This window comes from Cibotium barometz, chromosome 16 (assembly GCF_041138505.1).
Source record: "Cibotium barometz isolate CiBa-2024 chromosome 16, ASM4113850v1, whole genome shotgun sequence".
Taxonomy (NCBI): domain Eukaryota; kingdom Viridiplantae; phylum Streptophyta; class Polypodiopsida; order Cyatheales; family Cibotiaceae; genus Cibotium; species Cibotium barometz.
In genome coordinates, this window is record NC_141061.1 from 58,048,872 (window position 1) to 58,061,662 (window position 12,791).

Here is a 12,791-nt window from a genome sequence, read left to right on the forward strand (position 1 = left end):
AGATGAGACAAAAACGGTTCTACGTCATGTTGTAGGAAGCCATTGTTGTAAAGCAGGGCGTGTGTCATTGTTGCCGTTAGAGGAGCCACCCGAGTTTCTAAGAATTCTATTGCATGGCAATGATTCTAGAAGCAAATTATTTAGAAAGAACATACAGGCATACAATAGTGTCCTAGCTTTGGTATCATTGGGTGCTGATATTGATGAAACATTTTTCTGAAATAGAGGCATATATAACTTTCGAGTTCATGGCAATGTATATCATCGTGTTGGAACTTTATTGCCTGATGGAGGACAGGAAGAGCGCCCACGTTTTACACAACTATATGTATATGACACAGAGCATGAACTACAAAATCACTTGGATGGCATGCCTGGTTTGGATCCTAGTGTTTTAGAATTGCTGCAGAGGATGATACATGCATGCAATCCATATGCCAAGTCATTGCGAGCTATTGGGGAAGTCTTAGGAAGCAATCCACATGTAGATTTAAAGATGATAATTTGCGAGAACCACTCTACCTCTAGACAATACTTGGTGCCCACAACTAGAGAGGTTGCTGCTATCATGCCAGGGCAAGGAGATGATGCCGATGTCAACTATCGAGACATCCAAATTTTTTTGCGCAATGGGTTTGTGAGAAGAATATCTAATTTGCATCGATCATATATGCCACTCTTATATGTTCTTTTATTTCGAAGAGGGGAGGATGGTTGGCATATATACATTCCATATGTTGGTGTTCCTGCCCATGCGTCATTGCATGAGATTCAAAGCTCAAAATGTGTTGCTCAAAGACAATATTATGCATACTTCGCAGATCAGACGTGATACCAATGCTTGCCTTCTACGTGGGGGAAGATTATTGCAATAGTACATTGTCAATGCATATAGTAGCATGGAGGAATCGAGGTTGGTATGGATACGTAATAATTAAATAACTTTGCATGCAAAAGTGTATCAAGGATTATCAGACATGGTTAATGCAGCTGATGGTACAAGAACTATACTAGGCAACACTGTTCCAGGGTAGAGTGCGCATGATCGACCGGATTTGACAACCCACGTGTTTAATAAAAACCATAAGGATATGATGAGGTCAATTACAAAGGATAATTTGTTTGGAAAAGTGGTTGGTTATGTTTGTGTGATTGAGTTCCAAAAGACAGGTTTTCCACACTCACACATATTATTGATTTTGGCAGATGAATTTAAGGCAATTGAGATTAGTCACTATGATCGATTAGTATGTGCAGAGCTTCCTGATAGGGAAATGTTTTTTGAGTTACATGAGATTATTAGACAATGTAATGTTCATGGCCCATGTGGTGCACTAAATCCCAATGCTCCATGCATGACTAATGGGAAATGTAGTCGTCGTTATCTGCGTGCCTTCTCTGAATCTACTGTGGTGGGTAGCGATGGCTATCCTATTTATATGCGTCAAGATGATGGCAGAAACATACAAGTGAAAGGAGCTATTGTTGACAATCGTTGGATAGTGCCATTTAATCCTTTCCTCTCCATAAAATACAAGGCACACATCAATGTTGAAGTATGCTCCACAATCATAGCAATTAAATATTTGTATAAATATGTGTACAAGGGTCATGACAGAGCAACAATCAGAATGGAAACTGTAAATCATATAGAAAGGCAAGGAGAACTAGAACATTCAACTAATGGTGTGGTGGATGAGGTTAGTAGGTACTTGGATACACCTTATGTGTTAGCATCAGAAGCATGCTGGTGAATTTACGAATATGATATGCATGAAGAAAAGCCCGATGTCCAAAGATTACACGTTCATATCCCCTACATCATAATGTCATGTTTCGAGATGATGATGATTTGCAGAGTATAATCGATAAAGAAAGAAACAAAAAACTACCCTTATAGAGTGGTTTGGATGTAATGAGTTGCACGATGATGCAAAAGATTTGCTTTATAGCAGTGACTTTCTAAGCTGATGGGTTTGGAACACGAGTCTTAAGAAGTGGACTAGAAGAAAGTTAAGCAATAGCATCGGTCACATGTACAACGTTTCTCCATCTGCTGCTGGTGAGCAATATTTCTTGCGTATGTTGCTTACTGTTTGCAAAGGTTGTAAGTCTTTTGATGACTTACGCACTTTTGATGGGCAAGTCTATCCTACTTTCAAGGGAGCATGCATAGCTAGAGGTTTATTGGAAAAGTGATGAAGAATGGTTTATATGTATGCAAGAGGCCGCGTTTCATCAAATTGGTTTGCAATTGAGACACCTATTTGTCATAATTTTGGTGTTTTGTGAGCCAGCCTCTCCAAGCCTTCTGTGGGCAAGATTTTCATCGAAACTTTTGGATGATTTTTTTCATGCATTACAATTGACTATAGAGAATTGAAATGATCGTCAGGTAGTGGCAAAGAATGAGGCTCTGTTGCATTTAGAGCGCATTCTTCAGCAACATGGCCGAAGGTTGGTTGAGTTTGAGGGAATGCCTCCTGTGGACAAATCAATTGTGTCCATAGTTACAAATGGATTATTACAAGAAGAGAGAATATTTAATGTTGAGCAGCATGCACAAATTGGTGATCGAATGAAAAGAACTCTAAATGATTGTCAACTACTAGCGGCCTTTAATCAGATTTTGGACGCAGTATATGCAGGTGCTGGTGAAGTGTTTTTTCTCGATGGTCTAGGAGGGTCTGGAAAGACCTTTCTCTATGATTGTTTGCTCTCTCGATTGCGTGGGGAGGGCCATGTTGCTTTGGTGTGTGCATCTTCTGGCATTGCAGTACTACTAGGCAATGGTCGCACAGCTCATTCACGGTTTAAAATACCATTGGACCTACATGTAATTAGCACCTGTGACATAAAGGTTAACAGTCAACTTAGAAATGTTGTGAAGTTAGCTAAGCTAATAATATGGGATGAGGCACCCATGACCCATCGATATGCCTTTGAAGCCTTGAAAAGGACATTAAGAGACATCATGGGGGGACAATGATCAGCTTTTTGGTGGAAAGGTCATATTATTTGGTGGAGATTTTAGGAAGATTTGCCAGTTGTTCCAAAGGGAGGATGAGAGGACATTGTTAATGTCGCATTATGTCACTCACAAATATGGAGAGACACTACAGTATTGAAGCTTACATAGAACATGCGGGTACTTCGAAATGGTAATAACTTAACACAGCATGAATTCATACAGTGGGTTTTAGACATTGGCAATGGAACAGAGAGGGAGGGAACAAAAGAAGGTATTGTGTCAATTCCATCAAAAATGCTTTTAGAGAGAGGGTCTATGGAGGACTTAATTAAATGGGTGTATACAAGGCTTCTAAGTGTTGTAGATTATGCATCGTATTTTAGGGAGCGTGCTATTCTTGCACCTTGAAACCTTGAAGTTGATGCGATCAATAGCAGTGCATTGGATGCCATGATTAGGGAGAGCAAGGAGTACTTGAGTGCAGATTCAATTAATAACAGTGGTGAAGGATCTTTTTTATATGCAGCAAAGTACTTAAACAGTCTTAATCTTGGTGGTGGTTATCCACCTCATCGACTGATTCTGAAAAGAAATGCTCCAATAATTTTATTGCGTAATCTAAATCCTCGAGAGGGATTGTGCAATGGTACTAGATTAATATGCAAGGAATTTCACACAAAGGTGTTAGAGGCAGAAATTATTACTGGGACTAAAATTGGAGATAGGGTCTTCATTCCAAGAATAACTTTCATTCCAAGTACATTGTAGCTTCCATTTGATATGAGGTGGAGGCAGCTCCCTGTTTGACTCGCATTTTCCATGACAGTAAATAAATCATAAGGCCAAACAATATCTCTTTTAGGATTATACTTGGCAACTCCAGTATTTAGTTATGGACAGTTATATGTTGCTTTCTCACGTGTGCGATCATCGAATTCTGTCAAGGTATTTCTTCAAGATACTACATGCTGTGAGACCAATGTGAGTGGTCGAGAGACGGTTTGTACTACTAATGTTGTATATAAGAAAGTTTTACATATGGCAATAAGAACTACCTAGAAGCAATTTGTTACATGTCTAATTGTTACCATTTACCATCGAGTTTTATTGGTGGACTTGGAAAATATATCAAATGCAATGGCAGTTATCCATTCCAAGGGCAACCTTGGTTTATTTATTACTTTTGCATGCAATCAAAACGGGTAAGAGGTTTTAGATGCTTTACTTTCGAGAGAGTGTGTATGTGATCGACCTGATTTGATAGCTATAGTTTTTTTACCAGAACGTCCTTTCAGTTATGTTCTCTAACTTGGGGGAGGATATCCACCTTATTGCTTGGCTTACAATAAGTAACATTATTTATGCGTAGATCTTAGATGCTTCTAGGTAATTATTTCAGGTATCGTATTGAAGTTATGTGTTCTAATTTTCTGTATGTGTCTTTTTGTATGCATGTGTATCTTTCCTATTAAGCACATCCTTTCCCCTGCCATATGACAAGAGAAGGATGCATGCTAAAAGGAGTTTCCATGGCTCTTTGTTCTTTGTTTTATGTATATATTCTAAAAAGTTTTGTTTTGTTTTAGGGACAATCATGTATTACATTCTATTCACTTTGGATATGTTGGAGTCGAGGGTTGAAGGTTTACAACTTTATATCCATTTTTTGGTATTTATTCATATCTTTTTATGATTTTTTAGTGCATGACATATATAACTTACTTTATTTACAGAGCCACCTCTTTGGTGTGCACCCCTTCCTCATCAACATGTTGCTGAGATAATAATAGACGGCCACAAGGATGGGTGCGTAAATTACAAGAAATTCTTTCAAGATTTTCATGTTTGTTTATATAACTTCTTAATTTCTTATTTGTTTTAGGATTTTGCCTGTGGTGGTGGATTTTTTCATGGTCAAAGTTGTGGAGGAGGGCATTGAAAGATATGGGATTAGTGTTCCCGAGATGAGGAGTTGGGAGTATACTTATTTATAAAAGAGTATGTTTGTGACATTGACTATGACACAGAGAGATGTGTTGCCTCTTTTGAGAGATTCTTTATACCAGAGGCTTGGACCTTATTCCGTACGTATATGATTTTCTTCCTTCGATATGAGTATTTTTTGTGGCACCGGACAAAGCTCTATTTCAATCTTCATTTGTGTCTGGTAAGATTAACTATAACTATAATATATTCATGGTAAATTTTTCATTAACGTTTTATCAATAATTCTCTCTTTTCTTTGTAGGGCCACCACGAGTGAAGAAGACATCTACACTTGATGGTCAGTGTAGTGGAGATGCGTTAGTTACATACCATGTTGGACGACGACGTCATGCATTCTCTGTCGTTGATGGCTGTAGGAAGTGGAAGCTTCGCTTCTCCACTGATCAGTAGATTGATTGACTGATTATTGCTACTTTTGCTATTTTTATTTTTTTGTGTTGATCTTTTTCATTGCTCTGTGCAACGAGGACGTTATTTGCATATTTAGTTGAAAATCATTACTTATTCGATGATGAAAATCTTTTTCATCTACACAATGAGGATGTTTATTTGCATGTTTAGTTGAAAATTGTTACATATTCATACATATGTTTGTGCTCATTTCATATGGAGAGAGAGAGAGAGAGAGAGAGAGAGAGAGAGAGAGATGTGTGTGTATGTACATGTATGTAACATAGAGAGAGAGACACACATACATACGTATATATAACATAGAGAGAGATACACACAAACATGTAAGAACATTCATTATATATGTGTTATAGCAACGTGCATGGTAGGACAAGGAAAGAGATCATTGTGTGCAATCATATGTATGCTAGGGAATGAACGCTTTATTTTTTGTGCTATGGTAAGAGAGAGAGAGAGAGAGAGAGAGAGAGAGAGAGAGAGAGAGAGAGAGAGAGAGAGAGAGAGAGAGAGAGAGAGGCATGCTCCTATTAATCTAGGATTTGTGTTATGAGAATATATTTTAAGTTCTCTTTAAGAATATTATTTTTTCCCTCTTGAGTAATTTGGGGACGCCTAGGTTACTCTTGTGTCATGCCGGCTAGGTTAATATCGTGGGTGACACCACTAAAAATATTAATACGTGCGGTATACGACGTATGCTTGGGGCCGTCTATGATTATTTCAGTTAGGTTTGTATTGGCAGGGTGATCCCTAGAAGTACTTACGCCTGGTAGTCATGAGTTGGTTATGGTTTGTGCCTGTTTAATATTTGTGGGATTAATTTAATTATTAATTGGGCTTATATTTTCAGGTGAAGAAGATTACGAGGATTGATAAATAATGTCGAGGAGAATGTTTCTTATGTGCATCACATTTTTTTTTCATGCGTAGCTTGTAACCTTAGCAAATGATTTTTCCATTTTGAACTTTAGGAAAGATACATTTATAATGTGGAAATTATTAAAGCCTATGGCTTTACCCTAGTCCCAATATTTGACACTCTATTTTTGTAAAAGAAGAGTGTCGTGCTCTCTAAAAGCACATTTTGTATATTTTGGGGCTATGGCCTATTTTTGCAAAAAAGCTAATAGAAATACTCTTGTGTGGGGGAAGGCCATGCACAAGGGGGGGGGAGATTGCACCCAGCCTGGTGTTGATTGTGTTGATGGTGATGTTTTTCGTTCTCTTGCCTTATGTTTTGTTTTATGCTTTAATTTTTAATTTAATTCAAGTAGTTGTTTTAATATTTGATATATTTTATGAGTTTTTGATTATTCTCTTCAAGAAGATTAAAGGGTCCCCTTTCAGTGGTATTAGAGCTTTGGTGTAATTTAATTTTCTTGAAGGCGGTCAAAAGAGGTGAAAGTGACAAAAACAGAGGTGATTTTGGTAATTTTCTTGAATTTAAATGAAAGAAGAACACGTTTAGGGATTTTTGTTTATGTATGGATGAAATAAAGCTTGTTTTTAACCATTGGGTAATCAATCTCCATCAATCTATTGCCCAAAGGGTAAAACTAGGTGAAAAACCATTAGTGGGTTTTCCAAAACCATAAAACCACCTTCCTCTTCACTAATCCTCTTCTTAATCTGTCCGTACGGATTGAAAGAGCAAGCAGAGGAGCATGGAGAGCCATAATCAGAATTGCTAAAACTTCCCTTTGCTCAGTTTCTATAATCAAGGGTGGGAGGTGATGGATTTTTCTAAATTTTTCTCAATTAGTAAAAGCACATCTCTCTCTCAGAAATGAGTAAAAGCCATATATATATATATATATATATATATAAAATTTTCAATTAGTCTTTCTCTCTCTCTCTCTCTCTCTCTCTCTCTCTCTCTCTCTCTCTCTCTCTCTCTCTCTCTCTCTCTCTCTCTCTCTCTCTCTCTCTCTCTCTCTCCCTCCTTCATACCCGGGTGGCAACGCTTCTCTCTCCCTTCTTCATACTCGGGCGGCAGCGCGAGGACGTGCTGAATTTTTTCTCTCCATACGGTCGGCGACACCTAGCGCTGCGAATTTCAGGGAGAGAGGAATTTTCAGACCATTATTTGTGCTTATTTAAGCTTAAAAGCTTTGTTATTACAAAGCTTATATTAGCTATAAGCTTAAAATGTTTATTTCTATTTTTTTTATTAGATGCTGTGAATCTTTTTCGTGGGCTATTTCCTTTTTGCGCTCCAGCGTTTGGCGTTGGGCATTGGCCAGGTTTTATAGTAAAGCTTTTATAAGCTTTTTAATAAGCTTAATAAGTTTAATATTAAAAGCTTTATGAGATAAAGCTTAGTATAAAGTTTTGAAATTTTTTAAAAGAGACCATATCTATAAATATATGACCTCTTCTCTAAATTTGGGTTAGCTGAGCTAATAGTTTTAGGCTGAGAAATGCTTGAAAAAGCTTTTATTATAAAGCTTTGTTAAGTTTTTTTTAAAAGCTTAAAGCTTTACAAATGAGATTAATAAAATGTTTTACAAAAGAAAATATTTTTTTTTACTATTCCCATCACATTTTATGGAAAAGGATCCCATGTACATATAGTTAGTTTGGATTTCTTCTACAGATTTTTAGAACTTACCTCAAGAGAAATTTTAAGACTTTAGTCAAATTCTGGTGAATAATGTTGTTTTCTAAATCCTCATGAAGTACGAATAATATAAACAGCTTGTTAGTGAAGATATCATTAAAATGTTGCTTTAACCTATGGCTAGTTTTCTAATTTTAAAAAGTCCATGGATTACTTCTTGAAAAATTATGCATTTGTGTATTGAGCTAACTTGGCAGGACTCACATCTAGCTTGACGTTCCATATGAGATAAGAAACCCTATCTTTTCTCTTGTTTTAATTTTTCTTATTCCTTTTAAATGTCAAGAAATGGGTGAATATCCGCACCATCGTACTATTCAGGAATAGCTTGACACCGAAGAGGTTAACGCACTCGACACATTAACCAAAGGTGGAGGTATGTGTTAAAAATTATTTATTGTATACAATTTTTTGTTTGCTTTTGTATCTGTTTTGTGAATATTCTTTCCTTCTAGACCTAGTTAGAAAACTTTAGCTCCTGAAAAGGATTTTAGATACCGTGACCTAACTAGAAAGATCGATACAAGATTAGCAAAAGTTATCTTCAAGATCTAGTTGCCCCAATTCAAGTAAAAATGCTTGCTAAACATTTCATAGAAGATTAAGACCAATTTGAAGATTCAAGAACCAATCAAGTTTCTCCAGTCTTTGATTCAAGTTATCAATTGCTTCACCATCGAATTTAGTGATGATGAGAAAAGTAAAGAAATAGCTCTCAAGTGACTAGAAACCAAGCTTAAGTTGTATACCAATTCAAGTAAAGTTTTGTCTAAATTTTCAAGTGTTCTAGTTTAAGATCTATTCGAGTACAAGATTCTTTCTAGACCAAGAATTGCTCTAAGTCAAAGATATATTCAACCACAAGATTTAAACCCCTTAAGAACAAGATTTATTCAAGAATTGTAATTATGATTAATTAAAGACTAATCTCTTAATTTTCGTCCATTCAAGTATTTTTTTAATCTAAGCCAAGATTCATTACTAGTATATCAAGTTCTTGTTATCAACTAGGACGCAAGATGTCTGTCTATTTTCAAGTTCTAATATCAAGTTTAAGATTAAGCTTAAGATCAAGATCCCCTTTAGATTTCATTGTTTACAACTAAGATTCACAAATTCAAGAATTATAAACCTATTCAAAGATTATAATTTTTGAATTTAGTTAGACAATTACAAGATTAAGATCAAGAACAAATCCCTAGAATTTATCAAGTTATTGACAGTAATATAAGTGATTATTTTTCAATCTTAAGTTGATAAGAATTTCCATTTTGACCTAATTTATTTTTGGAATAAGACTTGTAGACTAATTTTGAGGATAGAGAAAAGTTATGTCAGAATGAAAGTTTCAGAGGGAATTAGCTACTCCGTCTCTCAAACTTCTGTTCTTAAGGTAGTGTCGTGTGGAATTAATCTATGGTATGGGACAGTAGATTGGTTTTACATGGCTACACCAAACGTATCTATGTCTTCTATCTTTCACCAGCGAGTGTTTGTATGTGGAAGGTACCTCTGTGGTATGGGACACTTAGATACATTACACATGCGTTCACTTGTTTGGTTTTATTTTCAGAAATTGTTTAATGTGATGATCTTGTCCTCCACTTGTTTGGTTTTATTTTCAGAAATTGTTTAATGTGATGATCTTGTCCTCCACTTCTGCCATGAAGCCATCCACTCATTGATTGCGCAACTGAGGACAATTGATTCCCAACAGGGGGACTGTTATGATCCATGTTAATTAAATATCTTTTGACATTAAAAAAAAAACCATCCTCAAGAAGATGCAAAATGGATGCCCGAGAAATTTTTCCGAGCTTATCTTGAGATCCTTCGTTCTTTTCAAACCCAGCAAACCTACAATTGAGGACAATTGCAAACTCAAGCAAGAGGGATGTTATGAGAATATATTTTAAGTTCTCTTTAAGAATATTATTTTTTTCCTCTTGAGTAATTTGGGGACGCCTAGGTTACTCTTGCGTCATGCCGGCTAGGTTAATATCGTGGGTGACACCACTAAAAATATTAATACGTGCGGTATACGACGTATGCTTGGGGCCGTCTATCATTATTTCAGTTAGGTTTATATTGGCAGGGTGATCCCTAGAAGTACTTACGCGGCCTGGTAGTCAACGCCTGGTAGTCATGAGTTGGTTATGGTTTGTGCCTGTTTAATATTTGTGAGATTAATTTAATTATTAATTGGGCTTATATTTTCAGGTGAAGAAGATTACGAGGATTGATAAATAATGTCGAGGAGAATGTTTCTTATGTGCATCACATTTATTTTTACAAGCGTAGCTTGTAACCTTAGCAAATGATTTTTCCATTTTGAACTTTAGGAAAGATACATTTATAATGTGGAAATTATTAAAGCCTATGGCTTTACCCTAGTCCCAATATTTGACACTCTATTTTTGTAAAAGAAGAGTGCCGTGCTCTCTAAAAGCACATTTTGTATATTTTGGGGCTATGGCCTATTTTTGCAAAAAAGCTAATAAAAATACTCTTGTGTGGGGGAAGGCCACGCACAAGGGGGGGGAAGATTGCACCCAGCCTGGTGTTGATTGTGTTGATGGTGATGTTTTTCTTTCTCTTACCTTATGTTTTGTTTTATGCTTTAATTTTTAATTTAATTCAAGTAGTTGTTTTAATATTTGATATATTTTATGAGTTTTTGATTATTCTCTTCAAGAAGATTAAAGGGTCCCGTTTGAATTTGAAAAATATGAAGCTGGGAATTCTACTTTCAAACCTTTGACAACAGCTTCGTCCACTCACATTCATTATATATGTGTTATCACAACGTGCATGGTAGGACAAGGAAAGAGATCATTGTGTGCAATCATATGTACGCTAGGGAATGAACACTTTATTTTTTGTGCTATGGTAAGAGAGAGAGAGAGAGAGAGAGAGAGAGAGAGAGAGAGAGAGAGAGAGAGAGAGAGAGAGAGAGAGAGAGTGGGGCAGGTTCCTATTAATCTAGGATTTGAAAAATATGAAGCTGGGAATTCTACTTTCAAACCTTTAATAACAGCTTCGTCCACTCCACTGACAACAAGTATATTTGTCCTATCACTTTGTCAATTTGTTCCATTAGCTACAACCAACACATACATATTGAAACATTCAATTTATGACTTTTATATTTATATATTTTTCTGTACTATGTATTTTAATCATCGAGGAGAGCAGGGACACATGGCAGGACAAGAGAAGAGTGCAGTCATATGTACGCTAGGGAATGAATACTTTGCTTTTTTGTGCTACAGTGAGAGAGAGAGAGAGAGAGAGAGAGAGAGAGAGAGAGAGAGAGAGAGAGAGAGAGAGGGGTACGCTCTTATTACTTTGAGATTTGAAAAATATGGAGCTAGGATTCCTACTTCCAAACCTTTGACAATGACTTCATCCTATCACTTTGCCCATTGGTTCCATTTTCTGACAAAACCAATTATATACACACGAAGCATGGGTCACAAAAGAAAAGTTTCACAAAATTACCATGTGAGGCGACGTGCGAAGCACGGGTTAGCCCACTAATATATATTCAATGAATAAATGGTTTGATGGTGACAACTAATTGTAAGTCCCAATGCATCTAGGCGTGTGGGAAAGAAATCCCCAAACACTTGTCTTCTCTCCTCCTTTCTCCTTTTCAAAAATTCTCCCTCTCCTTTCTCCACGTAAAGGGGTTGACACTCTTCCTTTATCTTATATAGATAGATAGGTAGATAGACTTTCTCCTTTTCAAAAATTGTCCTTCTCCTTTCTCCATATAAAAGGGTAGGCACTCTTCCTTTATGTTGTATAGATAGAATAGATATAGAAAGATAGATATACCTGTCTCGAGAAAAGCGTCCTTATTATTATATTATTCTTATTATAGCAGGCATATAAAGTGCCTAAATACCCCTTGGTAGTAGTAGCCCTACACCATCAGGATCCAGCCATGGCGGTGCTTCCTTTGCTCGCTCAAGTCCGCGCTGCCCACCGCTTCGATGAACAACCTCTTCTCAGCTACCTGCAATCAGTTGTCGAAGGATTCCCTCCACCGCCTGCTACCATCCGAATTTTTCAGGTTCATTCTCTTTATTTATTTATTTTTCCCTGTTTGTCTTTCAGCCCGCCTCCATTTCCATGCTTTTCTGTGTCTTTGCTCCCTTTCAATTCTAATTGTTAGCCGTCAATTGCTATTTTCTTCCTTAATCATTATGATGCAGATGCCTTTAGATTCTCGAGCCCTTATATCTGTTGAAAAAATTAACATGTTTCTTTGTCATACATACATAGATTCTCGAGCCCTTTATCTGTTGAAAAAATTAACATGTTTCTTTTGTACACATACATACATAGATTCTCGAGCCCTTTATCTGTTGAAAAAATTATCATGTTTCTTTTGTACACATACATACATAGATATACATAAATCCATGTATGTATGTACATACATATATACATGGACAACCTTATGAATGGGCCCTTCTCTTTTAACATTCGAATAATGATTTGAGAGGAATGTTGTTTTTCAACAATAATTTTGAGCGACGAGTTGAAGTCATTTTGAGCACAAAGTGGTCATTGGTTGGAGGACTATTAAAAACATATCCCTTTATCAAAGCTTTGGATCTTTAAAACCAAGCTTCATACCGATGGTTCTTTGGACAAACACAAAACCAGATTGGTTGCAAAGGGGTATTCTCTGATTGAGGGTATTGACTATGAGGAAACTTTTGCCCCTACAGCCAGATACACCACTATCAATTCTTGCTCTCTCCGCTCATC

General features: G+C 36.5%; 2 protein-coding genes across 2 annotated transcripts in view; both read left to right on the forward strand.

Moving 5' to 3' along the window:
* Positions 1-1,094: 1,094 nt before the first annotated feature.
* Positions 1,095-2,989, forward strand: LOC147630779 (uncharacterized). The gene is made up of 2 exons (XM_086810845.1): positions 1,095-1,700; positions 2,396-2,989. Exons 1-2 carry the CDS (start codon positions 1,095-1,097, stop codon positions 2,987-2,989), a joined length of 1,200 nt encoding a protein of 399 aa, XP_086666971.1.
* An 8,664-nt stretch (positions 2,990-11,653) lies between these two features.
* The window catches only part of LOC147630780 (putative acyl-CoA dehydrogenase IBR3), a 38,493-nt gene continuing 37,355 nt past the window's right edge, over positions 11,654-12,791 (forward strand). Inside the window, exon 1 of the mRNA XM_086810763.1 lies at positions 11,654-12,087. Coding sequence (XP_086666889.1) covers positions 11,959-12,087 — 129 coding nt within the window. The 5' untranslated portion in view covers positions 11,654-11,958. The remainder of the gene's footprint in view (positions 12,088-12,791) is intronic.